The following is a 25,520-nucleotide window of genomic DNA, read 5'->3' as shown; positions in this document are numbered from 1 at the left end:
AAGAACTAATAGAGAAGAGAAATTTCTTCCAAATCTGGCAGAAAGTGTTGGTCTCTTGCTCTATTCAGCTGAGAGGCACTTTTCTTACTGTACTGTTATGCATGAGAGACAGAGGTCTAGCATTTTTCTCTTTTTGTCAACTAACAGGAACACTTTCTTTTTAGGACATGGCCCTGGTTTCAGAATAAGTATGCTTTTCGTTCTGCCTCTTCATTCTTCTGTTCCATTTACCAAGTTTACCTTGTTTTGTTTGTTTTTTAAAAAGACTCTGCATAAAAAGTATTATAGCAGAGAAAATAGACCATTTCCTGGTGAATTTGTCATATTTTAATTTCTTATAATACTGTATCTTCTATTTAAGACATACTCTTTAAAATGAAGCTTTAGCTAAATCAAGAGTTTATTCCCTTCAGGGCAAACATTTTTTTTTTTTTTGCGGTACGCGGGCCTCTCACTGCTGTGGCCTCTCCTGTTGCGGAGCACAGGCTCCAGACGTGCAGGCTCAGTGGCCATGGCTCACGGGCCCAGCCGCTCCGCGGCACGTGGGATCTTCCCAGACCGGGGCACGAACCCGTGTCCCCTGCATCGGCAGGCGGACTCTCAACCACTGCGCCACCAGGGAAGCCCCAGGGCAAACATTTTTATCTCATACAGCTCTGATAATATATATTTTTACCTGTCATTTAAAAATATCCAGGACAAAGAAAAATGAAAGTCATCTAAAGGAGCCGGAGGTTGCTTAAGTTGCTAATAAATGATGATGTGCTTAATTGGTGCAAAGGAACCTTTCAGAGTCCAAAGTTTGTCAGGATAGTTGGAGAAAAGACACTGATGCCAAAGTCAGTGCAGGAAAGTCGATGTCTAAAGCCTTGGCATGTTTTCAGGATAGAATTGATTTGTTTGTCATTTACCCACCCCCTTACAGCATTGTCTCCGGGTAAATGTGGTGTTTATGGATGTGCTAAGCCCAGGAAAGGAGCACAGGCCCATTTGATTCCTGACCCTGAGATTCCAGAGGCTCACTCCACTGTTAACCCCCTAACCCCTAACAGACCTTAGCACGATTTGAGGAGGGATCTCTGAGAGGTCACCAGAGAAAAGAGCTAGGAAATGGAGATTCAGTTCACCCATTCCATACCACTTCCTCCCTCCCAAACTGTGTCCAGATGCTCAAAAACCCCAGATTTCAAAGAATAAGCTCACCACCCAGAGGAGGATTTGATTTATAGTCAAGCATTTGGCACTTCTCATACTCCCCACTATATGTCAACTGGTAAAGGCAGGTAATGAATACATGATTGATGATCAAACAGTAATTGACATGGGTACAAAATTTATGTCCGTCTGTCTTGTACTGCTCTCAGAGGAGAAGAATTATTTTTAAACATATATATATATATATCCAAATAGAACTAGGAATAAAATTATATTTTATCTCAACAGAATTCATTTTGAATGCAATTAAGGAAATAAAGGTGTTTTTTTTTAAACAGGGGGAACATCATTACTACAATTTATTTGTTCAGAATTTTATACTAAGGACCATCTGTCCAGCCCCCCTCTCAGCCCTCCCCTTGCATTTGTGCTGCAGTCACACGGAAGTACTCACCCCTCTCTCTCTTACCTCTCTGCCTTTGCTTAGGCGGTTCTGTTTCTAGAGACTACTTCCACCTCTGCTTCCCCTGGTGAGTTCCTATCCAGACATCAAAGCTCTCCCCTCGGAGCCCACGGGCTCAGGTGGCCGTTCCTGGTGCTCCCAGAGTGCTCATCTTCAACACTGTGCTTAGCACAGGTCATTCTAAATGTCTGGTTATTCGTCTGTATTCCCCAGTGGACAATGAACTTCTCAAAGGAGGAGAGTATCTCTTGCTCCTTCTTGCTCTCCAGGGCCAGCACATAGTAGGAACTCAAATATTTGCTGAATGAATTAACACTTTTTTTTTTTTTTTTTTTTGCGGTACACGGGCCTCTCACTGTTGTGGCCTCTCCCATTGCGGAGCACAGGCTCCGGACACGCAGGCTCAGCGGCCATGGCTCACGGGCCCAGCCGCTCCACGGCATGTGGGATCTTCCTGGACCGGGGCACGAACCCGTGTCCCCTGCATCGGCAGGCGGACTCTCAACCACTGCGCCACCAGGGAAGCCCAAATGATCACTTTTTGATGGAACTGGATGATTGTTGTTCATACCACTCCAGCTGGTATTTTTGTTCTTGTTTCTTTGTTTGTTTAGACAAAGCAAGAATAGATGACAGAATTCCATAGCAAGCTGATATTTGGGGATGTGAAGTCTTGTGTATAAAATACCTATATGCCCACATCTTATCCCTGTTTCGGATTGCACTTTTTTTCTTCTTAAACTTTGAATAAAACCTATGTGTTAAGTTTGGAATAATGCTTTGAATAAATCCCAGCAGCCCATTACCAACTAGAGCATTGTTCACGACTGTTTCAACAATTCCTACATCAGATGGAATTTTCTGAATAATAAATAGCATTAAATTTTAGAATGACAAATAACATTAAAGTTATTCCTAATAAACATTAGTGCACCTAAATCGAGGTTTGGTTGCTGTGTTTTAAGAAAATATTGTTCTCTGATTTCATCTCTATTCTGTAATTGTAGTAACTGTAGTTAAAATTAGTTTCCAAGAATTTTAGGTTCTATCTCCCTTAGAAATTTTCATTAACAGTAACCCCATGGGGATCTGTCATTGTTCTTAGTAGTGCAGGGGTCCTCATTTTTTTAAAGGAACCAGGAGTTAGACAACAGGAAAATGATCAATTTCCCACTGCCCTCACTTTGTGTTGTCTTTCAATTCCTAGATGCTTTAATCCAGTCAAAGCTCCTGATAGATTTGTATCTATTAAAAATCATACTTTAAGCTACTTGGCCACCAGAAATCACAGCCGATCTGCCAGGTGAAACAGAAAAGTTGTTTCTTGATCAAACACTAATTGCAGTCAACCATGGCAGATGTGCTGCAGGTAGAGTGTGAGAAGCAGGGAGACTGAGGTCACAGCAGCCTCGGTAATGGCCCTTTGGGAAATGCAAAAAGAGGTCAAATGTTGGAAAGTAGTTTTGCCTTCATGCTGAAGAGCACATTGTTAACACTAAGAATGCTTATCTATTCTAGGGGAAAGGAAGAAGCTGGTTTTAGCATTTGTGCTTTTATTGTCAGGATTGTACAGCGTTAGGACGGCATCCAAGCAGCTGACAAAAAAACTGTCATTTCTGTGTACCACGCTTTAATGCGAATCAGAGCAGGGTTAAATTGTTTCTTAAACAAACTGAATAATTTTCGTGTTGTCAGGTCATTGGAGCCAGAATAGGTGCTCAGTGAAAGTCTATAGGGTAATACAGAGGACAGGTCACCACAAGCATTAGGCTCAGATATACCCTTTTCCCCAATAAAACGTTCATATTTACTTTGAAGCCTGTTAAATTTATTCTGAAGCCAACTCTGCCAAACTGAAGTTGGTCAACCTTTAACCTTTCAGCTTCCCAGCACTTTTCACCACTGCCACCGGACATTAACTTCCAATTTTTCTTCATTCTCTGCAAAGACATCCCCTCTCTTACTTGCCCACAGTCTCCCTACAGCCCCACCCCAACTTCTGAGTTCACCCATTCTGTCCTATCATTATCCATCTCAGCTTCCCAAACCTTTGCCAGCACATAAATTGTCCAATCAAGACTGTCTTGTGGGAGGACACACATGTACTGAATAAGGTAGCTCATTCCTGGCAGCAGAAAGGTGATTGGACACAGAGATAAAAAAACATAAAAAACATAATCCCTCCTGGACTCATTGTAAAGTGGGGAAACAGACACATGGGCGAGAACATATGCCATGATAATCAAGGGAAGAGCAATCCAGATGAGAGAAAAGAGAGCAAAAGCTACCATGAAGCAGTGTGTCCAGTATTTACTCCCAGACACCTTCTCCGATATCCCTCTAGGTATATCTAGCTTGCCCTGCTTATTGCATAAGAAAATTAGGAGGCAAAATACATATTACTCTTGCTATTTCATTCAGTAAATATGTAAATTATGAAATTAATGATATTAGGAGGTTGAATAAATAAGTTTCAAACCAAAAAAGTAATATTTAGAGGAAATTGTGTGTGCGTGTGTGTGTGTGACACACACAGCCTTCTGAAGTCTTCAATAACTTTTTGCTTCTTTTGAAGCTATTTAAGTACAAGTTTAGTATTTGGAACCCATGGGTTCAGACATCTTGAGTACACTGAAGGGCATTGGCTTTAATTTCAGAAATTTTCTTTGGTTTATACACTGTCTTTTTTCCATGCTACCTTATTCGCTATTTTAAAAACTGATCAAGAACAAACAACAGCAGCAACTCAAACTTTGGTAAAGAAGAGCATGAACTGATTATAGGTCCTGAAAAGGACATCACTTAACCAATGGCTGTGCATATTTGTTACATTAATCTCCTCTTCAAACCTGGGAAATGGCTGGTTGAGATATGGTCTGTTTGGCTGTATTAGAAAAGATATTATTAAACCAACTATTACCTTTGTAGGTATATCCTTCTTGGTCGTTTTACTAAGAATAGAATGTCTTAGATTTGTTGGCTCATTTTGTTTTATCAAATAGCTCTAGGTGTAGTTGTAAATATTCCTGTTTGTCCTCATATAACCTGAAAATTTAGAACAGGTATAATTATTGCCATTTTTTCATAAGTGAAAATGGAGGAAACGAGAAGATGATACAGTAGAATATGGGGGAGCTACAAATAGTAGAGGCAGACCATCTACAGAACACTACAACTTCTTTTGCTTTGTGTTCTTAGAAACCTATGAAACCAATATTTTCTAAGATGAGCTAACTCACTAAACTTGGGGAAGCCTCCAGCTGTTACCCTTTCCATGCACACCAACAGCAATAAGAGCACATGGTACCAGCCATGTGACATACAATCCTAGCATTGCTGGCTTCTGATGTTTTCTTAAAATTGTTTTTTTTTTTTTACAGCCTTAATAAAATTAGGCTGTATTTCTTCTGACCCAGTTTTTGTAACCTGTATGTTTTTGCAGGTGAAAAAAAAAAAATGGTCTTAGGTCAGTTAATCCACTGCTGACCCACAAATAAGATGAGATAAAGATAACATTATTAGAAAGATAGAGAAGTGTCTGCATTACCCCTCACTCTCTCCCAACACTCGGGTGACTATATAATTGAAATATCTTCTGCTTTTCTAAGTATTTGGAGTTGTTTTTAATTCTAGGAACTTCTCGACCTTTACGTTTTCAGTGTAAATCAGAAGGAATTTGATACTAGAAGGCATTTGATACTAGGCTAGAAAATACCCAGCACTAGTAGCCGCAAAGCAAGGAAAACCAAATCATCACAGGCAGTGCTCATGTTTCTCTCCAATATCGGAGAGTTACTGAAATTGAGAGTTGTGTTTCTGAATAAGTCCTGGCATTAAGCACATCTTAAATACTCAACAATTTGTCATGGGAGGAAGACGATAACCTCTAATAAGATTTTTCTGCAATCAAAATTGTATGATTGCGCTGGGTCCGATAAAATAGGAATGAATGTACCGAACACATGGATTATAAAAATCACACTGACATATAGCCTAATTTTTAAAAACTATATTATATCAAAAGTTTAACCAAATAGATCTACCAGCTAAGAGAAACATTCAATATTTAATCGACAATAATTTGATTGCTTTCTTAGAGAAGATCAGATAGACTTTGGGATTATCAAAATGGTTCTAACGTCTTTTAAAAAAAAGATTAGGCTAATGCCATGGTAACTCAGTTATTCGTGATACAGGTCTTCCTGTAAGTGAAGGTATTCAATAATCACTCTATTAAAGCTGCTTCACAGTGCTGTTCCCACTCCACTTGACACACTATTAACAGTTATAAGAGCACTTCAGAGCTCATTGGAAATCTCTGGAAATGATTACCAAGTTATTAGCATAGACTCTAAACAGACTTTCAAAATACAGTGCATAGATTTGCTAAAATGTTGTAAGTCTGCTAAGTGTAGTTGCTTTTCTTTTTTGAGGCATTGAGTAGAATTTTTAAAAAATCAAAGCTGAAGGTTTCAAGATGGGTGCCATAGGTTCTAACTGGACAACAGTGAATTAGTGGGGCTGCCACTGATGAGCCTCGGAGGACAGACTCTCAAGCCCATGACCAGGGCAGCCAGCCCGCTGCCAGGTGCCCGACTGGCCCTCGCAATGCGTTCACTGAATGTACCTTCATAGGTACATTCCTGCTGAGAGAAAATAATTGAAGATAGAAACTGAGTCTATATGATCAAGTAGCAGACTGCATAGCTCTTGGATAAATCTATCGAGGCAGGAGGCCGTAGGATTCGACTAGTAATATTGGCCTGAGCAGTGGAGAGCAAAGAACTCATCCGTCATGCATCATTTGGACAGGTATACACTCAAGCCTTGGTGTCCTCTGACAGGTCCTAATTCCAGAACTCAAGCTAGGAGGGGGAAGTTTTGTTTGATTGTCGATGTCTCACAGTTTCTTTTTCGGTCTATTGTCTAACATATGTTGCTAGAATTCTTTTTTACTCTGACTACCTTCAGGTGGTTAGACGATGCTATTATTGATGAGATCACACCCAAGCTGATCGGGGATCGGCCCAATACGTACACCTACACCAAGGCCTTGGGAGAGATGGTGGTGCAGCAGGAGAGCGGCAAGCTCAATCTTGCCATCATACGGCCCTCCATCGTGGGAGCAACCTGGCAGGAGCCTTTCCCAGTAAGCCCACTCGCCTGGATTCCACACTTTGCTTCCAAATCAGCATCCTTCTAGCCCAATTACTCTTTGATGTCTTTTTTTTTTTCTTTTTAGCATGTATAGCTAAGTACAGCAAATCAAATGTGAGCCCATTATATTAGGACAGAAGTCCACATTCGGTTCAGGATTTATTCAGCATGGGGCTCCTCTGAGTGTGACACTGACTGTCCTAGAGTTGGGTGGCATCTTAAATTAGCTTCTCATTAACTCTCGTCTCAAAATTGCCATGGGAAATAGTTTTATTTCTTGGCTTCCCCACTATAGTTTAAATATAGCAGAATGTTCTTGATGGCCAAATTGGTAGTATTACAATTGCCAGGGTAAATAGGAATCACGAAGCTCAGAGAAAAGTCCTCAGTTTAGGAATAATAATTTTTATCTCTGTATACTGCTATATCTTTTAGAAAGTACTTTAAATTATACCATCTTTTTTGAAGCAATTCTATAAAGCTTTTGCACCAGATAAATCCAAGCTCCATTACTTACTGACATGCAGGCTTTTGAGCTGTCTCATCTGTAAAACTGGGCTAATCCCACCCACTGTGGAGGGTTGATCAAATGAGTCGATGTATGAGGTGTGCTTCGTGCAATGCCTGGTCCCTAGTAAAAGGCTCAACTAATATTAATCCCTTCAACTTCTCCTGTCTTCTCTCCCACTTTACGCACACATTTTTGACTTTCACAGATAAAGAAACAGACATAATGAGGTCAACTGACTTGCTTAGGGCTTAGGAGACAAACTCAAAGAGACATTTGTCTCTAACTGTTCCTAAATATAATCTTTCCTCTAACATCTGTAGGCAAGCTAATACAGATAGACAGATAGATAGCTGGATAGACAGATACATACATACATAGAACGAAAGATGCTATGACTCTTAAAATTGTAAAGAAATGGACATTTCCTACAAACTGTGCTTGAAATGTTCCCCTGAGGAGTTAAAATCAGGCCCAGGTGGGGAAAATGAATTGGTTAGCAGATTATGATATTTAAGAGGTGATCCAGTTTAGTTCATAAGATGTCATAAACAACTTGCAACCATCCATGATTCCTCCGATGAAATAAATACTGGCAGAATTTTAATTCTTGCACAAACCAAGTGCAGAAAATATCCAGTGCTTTCTCATTGGTCTCTGTTTGAAATCTTAGAAATTAGATTTCTAATTGGATTAGAGAGTTCTATCGGCTGGGGTCTCAGTGCTCTTGTTTGAAGTTTATTAAGATTAGACTGCAGATGTTCCAAAGATATTAGGATTTTCTGACATGTGGAACCAATTAGAAATCTTTTTTTTTCTTTTTTTTTTTAGGGTTGGGTTGATAACGTAAATGGACCTACCGGGCTCATTGTTGCGGTATGTATAATGGTGTGGAAATAATTACTTGAAAAGTAGTGGAGGGATAGTAACAAAATGCTAAGTGTTGGCTTAGCTTCACTGACACAAAACCATAAGCATTACTTTACTAACCACAATTGATGCAACTTATTTCAATTTTGCTGATTGGAAAATAGAGGCAGAATGAAATTACTTTAATTATCTGTGGATATCATTATCAGGAAAACAGAAATACTGTGATATCATCAATTACTACTTAGGAGTTTTATTTTTGGAAACTTTTGAACATCTAGTACCATGCCTGTATTTCCCCTTAGTTAACACAAGATGGGGGTGTTTCCCCCTTTTCGCTCTATAATGGTAGCTTGAATTAGGGATGCAATAGAACTCATATCCCCAAAGATTTTTAAATTTATATGCGTGTGGATAGAAATTATATAAATTCATAAAATATATCAACATCCATTTCTTAATAGATACGAGAAAGAAAACTACCAATTGGAGCAAATTTTTCAAATATAAAAACTGATGACTATAGGAAACACTTTTCAACAATAATACTCTCACAGACCAGGAGAAACATCAATCATTCCTCTGGGTCAGCAGCACTTTGTGCATGTCTCCCTGCAGTGGAGACTGATCCAGTGAGCTGTGGTGCTTCCCAGTTCACACTGAAGCATTTTAGGGCCAGAACCACAACTCTACTCTTTAGAACAATGAACAGGACTTCAACTCTTTAAATGAGTTTAAATCTTATTGGGGATCTCATGTTTCAGACTATGACTTTGTTATTCTCAGAACTAGATCCAACATGAACTACAATACAAATATAAGACAGTGAATTATAACTACTTGTCAAACACAATGACAATGAACTTCTTTCTGATTTCTTTCTTTTTCTGTTTCCTACCTGCCTTCAACTCTTGAGGCTTAGTTGGGGTGAACATTTGGTAACTTAGAACGTAACTATTTTAACATGATCCAAGAGTGAGTTTTATTACATTGTTTACAAAGCTGCATATTAATTCAAATTTTCTAAAATTTTCCAGACCGATTTCCTATGTCCAAAGGAAGGGAAATCAGTTACAAGAAAACAGAAATTAGGAACACAAGAAAGTGCTAACCACTGCAAATTGATGTTGGAAACATACAGGTGTAAATAATCACTTTATAAAGTCACTAAATGTGACTTTTAATTTATTAACTGACTTCTTTATTTATTGACACAACATTTATTAACATGAACAATTCCCAGTTCTTACATCTGTATAACATCAGTGATCTGTGAGGTAAACAAAGATACCAAACAAAAAGTAAATAATGGTGGGTTTTTCCCCAAGTGATAAAAAAAGTTTTGTCAAGTAGTAGAATTTTATTAATTTTTAAAAAATGTTTCTTAAACATTTAGTGTCTATTATTGCTTGTAAATTAGTAGACACTAGCAGAAAACAACATCATTTAAGAAATGGTAAGCTAAATTAATGGGGAATTTGGGAACCCTAATTCTTATTGTTTATTAATTAACCAAATACATTAAACCTCTCACAAGTTTGAGGAATTTCACTCTGAAAGGAACCTGAGGACCCCTAGCGGTTCTTGGCAATGGTGGCACTTAGGATGAACTCGGCTGGGAGATTGGACAGGCTGAGAGCAGTCAGCCTTGGCGCAGGAACCTAGTAAGCAGTGATCAGTGCTGGCCGTTATCACTAACAGCATTCGTATTACCTGTCTGATGTATACTTTAATCCCGGCTATTACTTAAGACCTGGTTCAATATTTTATGTCCTTGGGACTTCCCTGGTGGTCCAGTGGTTAAGAATCTACCTTTCAATGCAGGGGATGAGGGTTCGAGCCCTGGTCGGGAAACTAAGATACTACATGATGTGGGGCAACTAAGCCCGCACTCTAAAGCCCGCGTGCCGCGACTAAGACCTGATGCAGCCAAATAAATAAATTTTAAAAATATATTTTATGTCCTTTTTCCTGTGCAGGCTGGGAAAGGGTTTCTTCGGTCCATAAGAGCTACTCCGATGGCTGTGGCAGATTTAATTCCAGCAGATATAGTCGTCAATCTCACCTTGGCTGTAGGATGGTACACGGCAGTTCACAGGTGTGGATGCATAAGCTGGCTTTTAAAGAATTGATGAGAAGGAGGGTGACTGTGTTAGGCACCTTTTCAAAATACATGCATTTTGGGACTTCCCTGGTGGTGCAGTGGTTAAGAATCCACCTGCCAATTCAGGGGACACGGGTTCGAGCCCTGATGCGGGAAGATCCCACATGCCACGGAGCAACGAAGCCCATGTGCCACAACTACTGAGCCTGAGCTCTAGAGCTCGCGAGCCACAACTACTGAGCCCGCGAGCCACAATTACTGAAGCCTGCGCGCCTAGAGCCCGTGCTCCGCAGCAAGAGAAGCCACCGCAATGAGAAGCCCACGCACTGCAATGAAGAGTAGCTCCCGCTTGCTGCAACTAGAGAAAGCCCGCACGCAGCAACGAAGACCCAACGCAGCCAATAAATAAATTTATTTAAATATATATATATATATATATATGCATTTTATTGTGGAAGACCCCAAATGTGAGAGGGTGTCCATTTCAATCTTTCACAGTTCCAATTATGCCATCATATATGCATTAAGTTGTTTTATAAATACTGGTTAGTACTTGGTTGATCATAAAGTAATAAATTTTTCAAATCATTTAACCATCTAATTCTTGATAACTGAAAAGCTTTTCTTTCTATTCAGTAATCTAAAATACAGCTTCCTTTCTTTTTTTTTTTTTTTTTTTGCGGTACGCGGGCCTCTCACTGCTGTGGCCTCTCCCGATGCGGAGCACAGGCTGCGGACGCGCAGGCTCAGCGGCCATGGCTCACGGGCCCAGCCGCTCCGCGGCATGTGGGATCTTCCCAGACCGGGGCACGAACCCGTGTGCCCTGCGTCGGCAGGTGGACTCCCAACCACTGCGCCACCAGGGAAGCCCTACAGCTTCCTTTCTTAAGGCAAAGGAGATAAAAGTGGATGAAATGAGAGCATATTTTTTTAAACTCCTCAGTTCCTAATAAATGCCAAAAGTTCAGATCACCGTGTGTGTAGCCGGGGAGGGGTGGGGGGGGGGGTGGGAGGGATTTTCTAGTACAAGGAAAAAATAATAGGTTGTTTGTATATTTAGCTTTGTTATAAAAGGTAAACAAAGTTAATTTTTATTAATTATTGGAAGTTAGATATTTAGATGTTTCCAATCCAACAGAGCTTCACTGGATTTAGGAAAAAACATGGCCCATATTTTTGCCCAATAAAGATGTCAAGAAGCTAGAAACATGATCTGCTTTCTCATCGTCATGCTACCTCCATTTGCTCCATAAATATGTCAACCTATTGGGATTTTTTCCTTGTACATATGTACACACACACACGCACACACACACACACTCTTGCACTTTTCCTCGTCTTCTTCTATTTTGCTTATTAACCCAAAGAAGGAACAAAAGATGGAAGTGTTGCATAGGGTGCCTTAGTCATGGGAATTATTGAAAAAACCTTGTTTAAATGTTATTTTCCCTTATCTTTCTTTCATTAGTTCTCCATTTTGTTGTATTTATCTAAATTTTGTTTTCCAGACCTAAGTCAACATTGATCTACCACTGTACGTCTGGCAACCTCAATCCCTGTAATTGGGGCAAAATGGGTAAGTGCCTATAATGATGTACCTATATAACTATGAGAGTCTGCTCACTCATGTTTAGGGTCTGCCACAGGGAAAAAAAAAGACAAAGTGTGTCATGGAGCTTAGAGTCTAATGGGGGAAAAGACAAAACATAGGTAAAGAGATAAAAATAATTGCAAATTGTAAATGTGTAAGAGTTAATTAGGATGTACTGTGGTATACCAAAAAAAGGGGCCAGTGGGATAGCTGCAAGATTGTAAGCAATAAGGAGTCCATTGGCTATAGACATTTAAAAAATAAATAAAGCCAAGTAAAAGTCAGCAATTATAAGCAATGCCAGTGATAAAATACTCTTGCTGAGCCACTGCTCTCATGAACACAGTCCTCATACCCTGGCCACATCGCTGAGAATGTGACATAATCAATGGCCAAGTAGATTTAGAAAAGTCCAATAATGTTAACTCGTGTTATTGAGTCAGTGATACTCTTTATTAATTTATGCTGTCAGCCATAGTGTAACCTTGAATGTATCCTGTTGAATTGAATTAATTCTTCAACCTAACCAATCTTGTAGTCTCCTTTGTCAGTTTCAAAGTTGATTTTCTTGCAAATATTTGAAACTTTTAGATCATCTAATTGTTTAGCTACTGGATGTTGAAAAAAATCAAACGTGCTTAACTTGTTAGAATCTGATTTCCAATTCCGAGCACTCTGCTCTGCTATTCTAGTTGCAAAGTTATTACTTCAGTAAAAGTAAAATGAAATTATCTACTACCATCAAAGTTCTTTAGGTAATATATCCAGGTATTTAGCTAAATAATTCTGACAATATTTGAAAATAAAAATAAATCTCCTCTACCTCAGTAACAGAATTAAGATATCACTATAAAAAGAGGCATTAATAGAAGCAACCAAGATACTTAAACTTTTCTTTTTTAAAAAAACAGCTCTTTTTTTAAAAAATTTATTTATTTTGGCTGCGTTGGGTCTTCGTTGCTGTGCGCGGGCTTTCTCTAGTTGCGGCGAGCATGGGCTATTCTTCATTGCAGTGTGCAGGCTTCTCATTGGGTGGCTTCTTTTGTTGCAGAGCACAGGCTCTAGGCGCGCAGGCTTCAGTAGTTGTGGCACACAGTCTCAGTAGTTGTGGCGCACGGGCTTAGTTGCTCCGCGGCATGTGGGTTCTTCCCGGACCAGGGCTCGAACTCATGTCCCCTGCATTGGCAGGCAGATTCTTAGCCACTGAGCCACCAGGGAAGTCCCCAAGACACTTAAACTCTTAAATAAAAAGATGCTACATGTAAAATCCATTCCTGAGCTTCAAAATAGTCTTCTTCAGTGCTGAAAATGTTTGCTATCTATTTTGTGGAATAATAATATTTGAAAGTGATCTTAAAAATAATCTAGGGCTTCCCTGGTGGCGCAGTGATTGGGAGTCCGCCTGCCGATTCAGGGGACGCGGGTTCGTGCACCGGTCCGAGAGGATCCCACATGCCGCGGAGCGGCTGGGCCTGTGAGCCATGGCCGCTGAGCCTGCGCATCCGGAGCCTGGGCTCCACAACGGGAGAGGCAACAACAGTGAGGCCCGCGTACCGCAAAAAAAAAAAAATAATAATAATAATCTAGTGTGCTCACTTTATTTGACACACAAGGCCAGAGAGAGTTAATGATTTATTAAGTTCATATGGGGAGCTGGAGCCTGATGTAGAAGTATTGATAGAAGACAGGTCTCTTGAACGTGTAATGACCACCCACTAGGGATTCCTAAAAGTTAATATGAATCCCTCTGGGGGGAAAAGACCCAGGAATCAGATAATATTTTCTGTATAGAGTATATATTTTTCATACAGATTTCTAGGTAGTATCTTTTATGGGACAGTAATCATATTACCATAATAACTGATAGCTTCAACATAACTGAGTAATGAACTTAGGCATATTCTTTGAAAATTCTACATAAAATCAAAATTGAATTCAAATGAATGAATACCTTTTGGAAAGACATATTGGATTTACAAATATACACTAAAAGCTTTAAACTAGGTTTTATATAAGTAATACTTTTTTTAAAAGATTATTATTTTAAAAAACTCTGGAGACAAGAGTAAAACAATTGAGTCTGACATATTCCAGAGCAGTAGGAATACCAAAGAAGTAAAAGACTGGTATTTAAAGTGAACCAACACAAAGGAGTCCTGCTTTTCTATTCTCTCTTTTACTTAAATCTTTATAAAAGTTTAAGTAAAATGTCTAGAAACTTTCCTGATTTTCCTGCAAGTAAATGATCCAACCAAGGAAATAACACCCCTAGGCTCTGTCTTGGGCTTTAGAATAGATTAGATAACCTTGAAATTGAATGATGGATTTAAGTTTTTCTGAACAATACTTCACTATATTGACTAAAACTATTTTCCCAAGAAGTTGTTTTAGGGTAAAGATTTCAAGAGAAGGACCAAATTCTTAACCTATTCAAATGGTTTGATTTTGCAGGTGACCACTTGCCCGGCATAAAAATCTTAATATTATTCTCAGAAATTGATTCGTGACTCTACACAACAAATCCTTATTATTTATTGTTTTGACCCATTGCAAATGCCATCCACCACAGTGGGTTTATATGCTCCTAGACTTAGCACTTATTCTGGGTTTTTTTTTTTCCCCCAGGGATCCAAGTCTTGGCAACCTTTGAAAAAATCCCACTTGAGAGAGCTTTCAGGAGGCCAAAGGCTGACTTCACAACCAACAACGTCACAACCCAGTACTGGAATGCAGTCAGCCACCGGGCCCCTGCCATTATCTATGACTTCTACCTGCGGCTCACGGGAAGGAAGCCCAGGTGAGAAGCTGAGACAATAGCTTTAGGAGTATCTCTGCGTGGAAGTTTAGGGCCCCGAGTCCTTAGCCCTCCCGTCACCTGGGGATGAAAGGTGACAACTGAATCATATATGCTTATGATTTTATATATATAAGGGGACAACCAAAGCAGTAGTAGTGAAAAGCCTACCTTAGAGATCCTTTATCATAATAAATGAAGTTGTATGTTAAGGAACTTGCTTGATGAATTCAGCAGGTAATCATTCACCTACAAAGAAAAACAACTGAGATTCTGTGTCTGGGAGTTTCTAAATTGTTAGATGATCTTAAAATGTACAATGGTAACAGCCTCACATACACACAAGGGATGGTGCATGATGACCTCATTTTCATTCTCACAACATCCCAAGGAGGATATTCGCATCATCCCAATTTTACAAATGAGGAAATGGAAGCTAAAGGAAGAATTTTAAGTAGTCTCAAAGGAAGTGACAGAGAAAAGATCTGGAGAAACCAGAACTGGATTTACTGCCACCTGGAGATGAGTGAAGAGAGTGGAGGGAACAAGGTCGAATGAAAGTATGTTGATGCTGAGGCAGCTCTGTCACCTTCCAGCTGTGTGACCTAGGACATGTCCGTTCATACCCCTGTCTCACTTGAATAATACTATATGTGTCATCATTATCATAACTACCAAAGGCAAATCCCTGCCATCAAGCCTCAGAAGCATGATGTTAGCTCCTTTTAAAGGAAGAAGTCTCTCTCAGCGTGTTTTATTTCCATCCTTATTAACAGAGCAAATGACTGAAACTTAGGCAATGTAGAGTTTATCCAAATTTTCAGAGACCTTACTTAGTGTTCATAACTCAATTGTCAGTTTCTTCCTGAGCAAGGTGAAAAAGGGGATACTGTGTCTGTGGGAAAATATTTGTATGAGGGGTTTATTAAATAAAGATGGGAGAAGAAGGAAAACCAAACATTCCTGGCAGAAACGCTAAAGCCTTTCAAATATATCAGAGTTAGAAGAAGACCTGGTTGAAGAGCAAAGTTCGGTAAGTACAAAAGGAAAACACAGGAGGAAGGAGCCCAATAAAAATATTTATGTATTCTGTTTGTAAGGCATTAAATTGTAATATTCATGGAAAATGGTTAGGTTTGTTATGTGATAGGAATCTTAAGAATAATCTTTATGGCAGAAAATGCTAGAATCTTTCTGGACCCTTTTCTTCCCCATGTGTGTTTGTGTGTAATCGTCTATGTATTTACAGCCATATATGGACATATATACAGTGTTGCTTTGAGGTAAGTGTATGTATAAATCTCTGTGTATTTATAAAGCAATCCTACATACTTTTAACTTTTTCACTTGAGTTCCATGAAAATCTAAGTCATTCTGCTAGTGCTTTTTCCCCTGCTATTACAAACAATGGGGCAACAAACATGCTTTTTTTCTAGAATGTACCTCTAGATCTGGGGTGGAGGCTGAGGGGTGGGATTGCTAGATTGGAGAGTATATGGATTTTATGACTACCACCAGGTTGCCTTAAAGGAAGGCTCTGTCAATTTACACCCCCACAATAGCAAGTGAGAGTACAAGTCTGTTTCTTTCCCACTCTCATTAATACTTTGCAAAAATCAATATTTTGAATTGTCGAACTAATGACAAGGAATAGCATCTCTTGGTCACTTTGAGTTGCATCTTCCGGGATTGCTGGCGGGGCTGGGCCTTCATTTGTGTATTGGACTTTCGTGTTTTCTCTGGTATGAGTTGCTTGCTTCTATTTCTCGCCTATTTTTTTAATTTTTCTTTTTTTATTGAAGTATAGTTGATCTACAGTGTTCCAGGTATACAGCAAAGTGATTCAAATATACAGATATACATATATACACATGTACATATATATCTTCTTTTTCAGGTCCTTGTTGTTTATCTATTTTATATATAGTAGTGTATATCTGTTAATCCCAAATTTTAAATTTATTCCTCCCCACTTTTCCCCTTTGGTAACCATAAGTTTGTTTTTTTATGTCTGTGAGTTTATTTCTGTTCTGTATAAGTTCATTTGTATCATTTTTCTTTAGATTCCACATATAAGTTATATGACATTTGTCTTTGTCTGACTTCACTTAATACGATAATCTCTAGGTCCAACCATGTTGCTACAAATGGCACTATTTCATTCCTTTTTATGGCTGAGTAATACTCCTATTTTTCTATTGGGTTGTACTTATTAATTTATGGAAGCTCTGTGTGTGTGTGTGTGTGTAAATATATATTTCATGTATTTACTAAGTCAGTTTCTTATATTTTAGTTCTAATTATGAAGCTTTTTTAATACAAGGGAAGCTATATATAATGCAGGTCTTAAGAGCATGGAGTTTGGAGTCAGACTTACATATTTAAATCCTGGCTTCACCAATTTATCCATATGAGCCCTAAATTACTTAACTTCTCTAACTTCTAACTTGTAAAAAGGGGATTGTAATCATACCTATTTCATAGGGTTTGACATAAGAGTGCATAGAATATAGTAATCACTATTATTACCAAAGAAGTTTAAACATTTTATGAGATAAAATGAATCACTTTCCCTTTATAGCTTTTGCATTGTACGCATTGAGAAGATCTTTACTACATGAGAGTAATAAATATATCCTTTCTTTCTAAAAAAATACTATTATGCTGATATAGTCCTGTATATACAATGTTACACCATTGTATATATAATATACAATATTCTATATACAATGTATATATCTTATATATACTATATAATCATTGTGCAATGATTCTTTTTAAAAATTAAATCTATTGAAATCATATCAATTACATCAGGGTTGTAGAATGGATAAAGATTGCCTTAGTCTGTTTGGGCTGCTATAACAGAATATCATAGACTAGGTGGCTTATAAACAGTAGAAATTTGGGAGTTCCCTGTTGGCCTAGTAGCTAGGATTCCAGGCTTTCAGTGCAATGGCCCAGGTTCAATCCCTGGTCAGGGAACTTAGATTCTGCAAAAAATAGAAATTTATTTCCTCACAGTACTGGAGACTAAGAAGTCTAAAATCAAGATGCTGGTAGATCTGGCATCTGCTGAGGGCCCACTTCCTGGTTCCTAGACAGCCATGTTCTCTGTGTCCTCACATGCTGGCAGGGCCAAGGAGCTTTCTGGGGCCCCTTTTATAAGGGCATTACCCATCTGCCAAAGACTCCTTCTCCAAATGCTATCACTATTAGGAGGAATAGGTTTCAACAGATGAATTGTGGGAGGATATAAATATTCAGTCTACAGCCAAGATATTAGATAACAATAGTAAATGGAACCCTATTATGATGCTTGTATTGATTCTACCTCCTTGCCTAAGAATTTCCCATGATACCATGAGAGAAGTACCTCATGAGTCATCAGGGATATGGGCAGTAGGATTTGACCAGAAATAAGACCAAATTCCCCAAATAGCATCATAAGTCTTTATGAGGTCAACTATAGTAATAACTATTACCAAGATTAGCCTAACTGATTAAGATAAAAATCGAATGTTCTATAGGCCAAAGGTGATCTGTAACCAGAAAATCTAGACTTGAGCATTAGACATGTGACCTTAAACCTATTAATCCATCTGTAAAATGAAGATGAACAGTATAGACCCTGACTAACTCACAGAAGCATACTGTGAGGATCAAATAAGAAAGAATACAAAAGTTTTTTTACAAATTGTTATAAAGTTGGGAAGTTCAAACAGCAGGTCCTGACCATGGGGTTAGAAGATGTGATCCATCTCAAGCAATGGGATACAGGGGGTGAGTTTACAGAGGCTTTTTGAAGTCCGTCAAAACTGAGTTGGAATTTTGGCTTTGACACATTATATTATCACAGCCACTTAATCTTTCATAAGTTTACTTTACATAAAAATGCAGATAAATACCAACCTAACAGGGATGTTATGGGAATTAGTGGAAATAATATTTTTAAAAAATATCAGCACTACGCCTGAGTAAATTATTAACAAATAAACTATTTTCCCCTTAAATCTCCATTACAGTTAATAACTGTTTTTGGTTCATCGGACGCTAATGCAGTCACCACTTCTGCCTAGAAGTTATATAATAAGACCTCGAATCAATTAGTTTTTTAAAAAAAATCCAAGAACATACAATAAAAAAGAGAAATAAGTTTTCTTATTGTCTACCTCAGAATTCAAAGAATGAACAGTATGTCATCAGGGATGGATACCTGGCTAGGCTTTTAAAATATTTGCAACTCTTGAGAAAGAGATGGTAGAAAAGAGGGAAAGAAGTTTAGTGGTATTAAAATGCCTGATAGAACAAGCACCTTTAGATTCATCCCCTTCCCTTCATTCGACAGAGTGTTAACATGGAAGGGGGAAAAAATAAGAGTTTTAATGTGGAATTTGAAAACGTGGGAAGAAATAATTTTTTCAAACATGATTTGTCATATATCCCTATAGAGTAGCAGGGAAGCACCCATCTGTGGTGCACTGATACTCGCTCCTATGTGATCTTTACCTCAGGATGACAAAACTCATGAATCGGCTTTTAAGAACCCTTTCCATGCTGGAGTATTTCATCAACCGGAGTTGGGAATGGAGCACATACAATACAGAAATGCTGATGTCCAAGCTGAGTCCTGAAGACCAAAGAGTGAGTACAGCACTGACAACCAACAGGAAAACCTTACCCATTCAGAATTTAGAATTATTTGACCTGGAGAGCTGATGAATAAAGGACGTTTTTGTTATACACACAGAATTTTTTTCTTTTTTGGCTAAGAAAATCAGTGAATGCTATCAACACAGTTGCAGGAAGCAAGTTTAATGTAGGTAAGAGATCTAGGTTCTTAGCCTTTGGCTGGCTTCTCACTGCTGTTCTGCAGTCAGGTCTCATACACTTCGTTTCAATCTTTGTTCGACTTCCATAGCTGTTAACTTTTCAACAAATCCTCAGTACCTCTATCTTTCCCCCCTAACCTCCAAAACATATGACTTCAATGAAAAATAATAATTTTACTGGCCAGGAGCTCTCTCATCCACTGTTCTTGTCAAATCAAAATCGTTCTGCATCTCCAAAGCTACAGTTCCTTCCTTCTTATCTTTTTAGATAAGCTAACCCTTCCACCTCTGCATTCTAGCCCAGCTAAGACCACCCGCCATCAGCATTGCCCTCTCTCTAGCATTGTCAGTCTTCCTCCCTATAATGATTTCTCTTTGACAATTCAGACGTTTATTTCTCAAGATAGACCTTCACTTTAATTGCTTAGGATCAGTGCCATTTATTTCTATATATTAGCTTCTTAGCAGTCACAAATGTCCTGAAATTCACAAATATAGAAATCTTCTGTACTTTGTACATGTCCCTAGCTTCATTTTCTCAGTCATTTATTCCTTGAGCATATCCTTAGTTTTTAATTAAGCTTTAAAGATTTCACTCTCTTGACATTTTCCGCTAAAATTTTTTTAAAAGAAAGAAAAGATAAATTTCTTGATTTATCTTGTGCTTGCCAGCATGTAGAAGAAACCAAGTCATGCATATAGAAGAAACCAAGTCATGCTGAGAAGTAAATGTTAGATGGCTAGCTAGCCTCACCTGCTAGCTCGTACATACCAGCCTCATAGAGCATGATTCAAATCCAAGTCCTAAAATTACTTCCCACCATGGAAACTAAGGGTTACTTGCAGTCAGAAACGATGTTAAATATACCAGTTGAGATTTAGATGGATATTTTAACTGAAATCATTGCTGTGAACCTCTAAAATGGACATGAAATAGAGCTTTTTTTTTTTTTTCAGAAATGTTTACATGCCTGTATAGACAAAATTCTTCTAAGCACCTGTGTTTAAAAGGCATGGATCAAACCAGCTTATTTTTTAAACCCCCTCAGGCTATTAGAAATTATTTTTAAAATTAGCATCAAATGTTAAATAGGCTTATCTTTATTGCATTTTCTCCATGGAATTTACCCATCTAAATAATTCAAAAGGTAATAAGCTTAGAGTTTCATTTTACAAATATTTTTACCTAAAATAACTAAAAATTTTGTGAAAAACAGAATCAAAACTGCAGTGGATTTAACATATGCTTTCCAATATCTTAGCAAAGGTAATAGTCCTGAATACTTGGATATAATTGCCAAACTCTGGTGTGGCTCAGAATTCAGTTTCATTTGCCACATGGAATGAGGATTCCAAACTAGGGTTTCACTGAAATCTAACTTAGAAATATGAAATAGCATAAAAATAAAAGCCTCTGTTTATATAGATGAATAAGTACCGTTTATTGATACTGTGGAAAATAAACAAATCCAAACAAAGTGATACAGAATTACTTTTGGAAAGCAATTCAGCTTTTGGACAAGTCTGTGAAACTCTCTGGAACTCGTTAATTTCATCTGCCTTCTTTGTTAATACTCCAATTTATTTCACAAAGATTTGGGATAACTTGCAATAAATACACGTAATAAAAGAACAAAACAGAAATAAAACATCAAACCAGGAAAAATATGTACTAAAATATGAAATCAAGAGTAAGAATGGAAAAACAGAACATTCATATGCAGTCTACAAGATCCTACTAAGTCATTGCAATTAAGCAGGAAATTTGTCTTAAGATTTCTGGTGGCAAAGTGAAAAGAAAATATAGTTTCATGGCATTCTTTGTCTAAGAAAAGAAAATACACTAGTGTTCTAGGAGAAGCAAAGCTGTTCTTACCACTCTGAATGTTTCTGAAGGGCTTCGTTTTATGGCACACTAAGAAACATAACGGATAACATCTCAAAATCAAAGATAGAATATAAATTCTGCTAAGTTAGTCCTTAAAGCTTTGATTTAAGCCTTTGGTTTAAACTTAAGTCCAAAGTTTTCCTTAATCAGCATAATGAAGTAGTGATATTTCAGGAAAGGGTGCTAGGGCAAGGGAACAACACCAAAATTTAAGAATAATGAAAAGAAAAAGACATATATAATTTGTTTTGGTCCCTAACATATTTATTGTCTTTAAAAAAATAATTAATCCTTATTTACTTGAAATGAAATTAACCTTCACCAGACTAATACCAGTTCCTTTAAATTTCCAAGACTTCCTAAAGGTCAAATATTTGTGCTTGATCCATGTTTAAATATTCATATATAAATGGTAATCCATATTGTTACTGCCTTTAAAATAACAGCTCAAATCATCTCGTTTGGAGGGGTACAACCTAAATCTTCCAAACTGAATGTCCCTCATTTAGGTAAAAGAAACTTCATCAAATGAACAAAGTGATCGTCCAGCAGTGCAATTCTGACAATCCATAATCTCTTCTTGCCTTTCAGGTATTCAACTTCGATGTGCGCCAGTTGAATTGGTTGGAATACATTGAAAATTATGTTTTAGGAGTTAAGAAGTACTTATTGAAAGAGGATATGGCTGGGATCCCAGAAGCAAAGCAACACTTAAAAAGGTAAATATAATCGGTCAGTTAATATTTACTGAGCACTTACCATGTGTACCTGATTTTATACCAGACATGAAATATGAGTGGGGAAGGAGAGGAATTAATTTTTTTTGAGCCTTTGTACTATATGCCCTGTAATATACTGTTTCATTTAGACTTTACCACATCCCTGTGAGGCAGGTATTATTTCTGTTATCCCATTTTTATCAAAGAGCTATTTACGCTCAAAGAAGGTAAGTGGGCAAGTTGCACATGGTAAGTGCAGGAGCCAGATATGAACCCAAGTTTGTTTCTTCTACCAACATCCTGTCATAATGTGGTATAGAGAAAGAATACCCAACAGGCAGGAAACCTGATTGTGCTATTTAACATGGGCGAACCAGTTAACCACTCTTCAAGACCTTTGACTGCCTGAAATTTCTTTCAATAATTAATCCCTAAGGGACAAAGAATTATAGTAATCTGACATAATTCTGGTAGAAGCGAAGGGTTTTTAATGCAGAGATGATAAGTATGGGAAAAGTAATTGCAAACTGAGAGGAACGTTGCATAGCAAGAACTTTAGAACTTACCCTCTAGTGAACAAGAACCAGGGAAGGTTTTTGATATATAGTAATATGATCAAAGTATATTTAAGAAAGATTATGTTAGCCATGATTATAAGACAGGTTAAAGCAGGTATGAGAAAGGGAAACTAGTCAGGGGAATACTATAGAAATGATTACTCAGAAGGCATGTGGTGGAAATGAGAGATATCGAAATCAAAAGGCCATCAGGTAGTGCCACATACCTGAGCACTTAGTTATTTGCTGGTCATAGCCAGGAAAAGATACATTTATGCTTCAAATAACATAGTTGGGTATTTGGTACTGTTTTGACTTTGGTTATATATGTCTGTTTCCAGGCTCCGAAATATTCACTACCTCTTTAATACCGCCCTCTTCCTCATCGCCTGGCGCCTTCTCATTGCAAGATCTCAGGTGGCTCGGAATGTGTGGTTCTTCATCGTGAGCTTTTGTTACAAATTCCTCTCCTACTTTAGGGCGTCCAGCACACTCAAGGTCTGAGAACATTTGGCGATCTCCTTTTGTTTGGAACCTCTCAGATACCTCTAAAACAGCAACTGTGGTTCTCAAGATTAGGTAGTAACAAATATGTCCAAGTCATTACCTGTCAAATGTGCTGTCATGTATTCATCCTTATTTCTTAACTATACATTTTTATTTCAGTGAGAGAAGGAAAGTCATATCCTAGCCTATAATCATACATATGTTAGGAAAACATTGTTTCCTAACACTCTATTCTATGCTCTTGAATATAAAACACCAAAGTACACCCATCTTCCCATAGTTAGCTTTTTCCTCCTTGAGAGGACTAATTTCAACTCAATAAACATGGAAGAATACATGGTAGAAGCTGAGCTATGCTAAAGAAAGGCAGTTCTAACCTTTGAACCATTCTAGTGTACTTAGTATAAAGGTTTAAAATCAAGGCAAGTAGAGGAAGGAAGGTCTCAACATCTTCACAAATGCTGTTAGAGAAATAATTCTCCACTGAGGTTTCTGCTTTCTTTTGTATTATACCATGGAGTCCTGGTTGAGGGCTGGGGGGAATTAGAAAAGTGGGTTCACATTTAACATTTTCCTTAACTATGCCCACTTCTGAAACCTAAAAAAAACCAAGAGGTGTAAATAATTATGTATAAAGTGAAAGCTCAAGCGTATTTTCATTGGGACTGTTTATTATGCTTTTAAGTAAAAATTAGTTCCCGTAATTTGAATTTGACCTCTATTATTTCTAAATCTTTTGAATCACCAGTTTTCCTGATAACCTCCTAAGGGTTTCCCTCTTCTTCACTGAAGTCTCCAAATCCTTTATATTTAAGTTTATATTGCTCAGGCCTCGATTAGAGATTAGAGTGACTAATGTTAGAGGAAGGTCCTAGGCTAGAATCGTGTAAAAACCCATTCCCCTGATCTTTGCCATTGAGGAAAGCAAAATTTCAAATAAAATTTTAAATGCTAGTTTTAGCTTTTTCTGTAAGTGGGGAAGTTTACTCTTTCACCAGGATTTGCTAGTATCTTCATCACTCCAGTTGCAGAGTGTTACCTGTAGAATGTGCAGCAGAAGAGGACAGACTTCATTAAGTGACTCTAAGTTTAGAGAACAGGTGTTGTTTTGTTTAGAAATATTTTATGTATAATGCAAATGAGTAAAAAACGAATCTCAAGATCCTATATTAATATAACTGTTATTCCAACTTTCCTCATATTTGAGAGATGAGTGCACGTTGGATTGCAGCATCTCGTGTTAAAAACATGGATTATGATTCAAATACAGTACCTGGGGCCTAAGCAACTAAAAAGAATCACAACTACTTGAAAATTACATGAGCATAAGATGTTAACGACAGTTATAGTTATGCTCACTTTCTGAGATAACTGGTTAATACTCAGAAAGGCACACTAGGTGGCCGAAGTATACTAGGGCCATGAGGATGACTTCTAGCCCAATATTACTTGAGATTTTTCTGAACCTCATAAAGGGCATTTGGTGGGGATGCTTCTGGGCAGTGTCTTTCCCAATCTCATCTAAGTTCTGGGAACTACTTCCCAGGGCATACAAGCCAGTTCTGAAACAAAGTACCTGGATATCTTCAGTTTGAGATGTCTGTATGACATGTTTGAGTTACATTGATTAAGATACAAACTGTAGATAATGATAAAAATGAAATCAAGATACAATTCAATGAAATTGGACAAAACATAATAGTTCTAAGAATTTACTATCTTTTGATTATTTTATGTTTCACCAATTCAATAAATTCCACTGATCAAGTATTCACATTTTGACTTGATTAAATGAAAATTTGAATTAAAAAATGGTTTCCTCTCTTCTAGTGTTTGACTACTGCAGTTGATCTCCCACCTCCTCCCTAGAAAAATGATATAATCTAAATAAACTACCAGTTGAATATAAATTAACACATACCCATAACGCTTCATTTTTTTCAGACACCATTAATAGGGTTACATTTACATGTTGAAGCATGTTCTACCCGTGACATTAGAGAAATGACATGAATAAAGTTCTCTTGTGATGATTAAGCAGCTTGTGATGATTAAGCAGTAAAAGTAGGTATCTGCATGAAAGAAAATCTCTAGTTATTTTACATCAAGACCAAGTGAAACTAATTTGAGCGCCTAATATATACACTCCAATGAGAAAGAACCTTCTACTTTTGGGAAGAAGGGGACAGTGAGGACAAAGAAAAGCTTATGTTTAAAAAGAAGTTTTGGTAATCCCTATATTCTGCACCCATAAGATATATGCTACAGTAACAAACATAACAGAGCTGAAGACAGTCACCACCTGAGGCAATTAATACTAGAAAAAGTTGAGGCAGATGAGCACACAAATCAGAAAAACATTTCTCACATTTTAT

At 37.8% G+C, this 25,520-nt stretch overlaps 1 protein-coding gene across 2 annotated transcripts in view; it reads left to right on the top strand.

Annotated features, from left to right (window-relative positions):
• Positions 1-25,520, top strand: part of FAR2 (fatty acyl-CoA reductase 2) — a 138,406-nt gene extending 112,886 nt beyond the window's left edge. For both annotated transcript variants that reach the window (XM_079936102.1, XM_079936101.1), the window contains exons 5-12: positions 6,590-6,767; positions 8,115-8,159; positions 10,133-10,251; positions 11,766-11,833; positions 14,474-14,645; positions 19,157-19,286; positions 21,954-22,081; positions 22,980-25,520. In XM_079936102.1, coding sequence (XP_079792228.1) covers positions 6,590-6,767; positions 8,115-8,159; positions 10,133-10,251; positions 11,766-11,833; positions 14,474-14,645; positions 19,157-19,286; positions 21,954-22,081; positions 22,980-23,142 — 1,003 coding nt within the window. In that variant the 3' untranslated portion in view covers positions 23,143-25,520. The remainder of the gene's footprint in view (positions 1-6,589; positions 6,768-8,114; positions 8,160-10,132; positions 10,252-11,765; positions 11,834-14,473; positions 14,646-19,156; positions 19,287-21,953; positions 22,082-22,979) is intronic.

The sequence above is a fragment of the Stenella coeruleoalba genome (genome assembly GCF_951394435.1).
Source record: "Stenella coeruleoalba genome assembly, chromosome: 11".
In the NCBI taxonomy this organism is placed as follows: Eukaryota; Metazoa; Chordata; class Mammalia; order Artiodactyla; family Delphinidae; genus Stenella; species Stenella coeruleoalba.
This window is presented reverse-complemented; position numbering and strand designations above follow the sequence as displayed.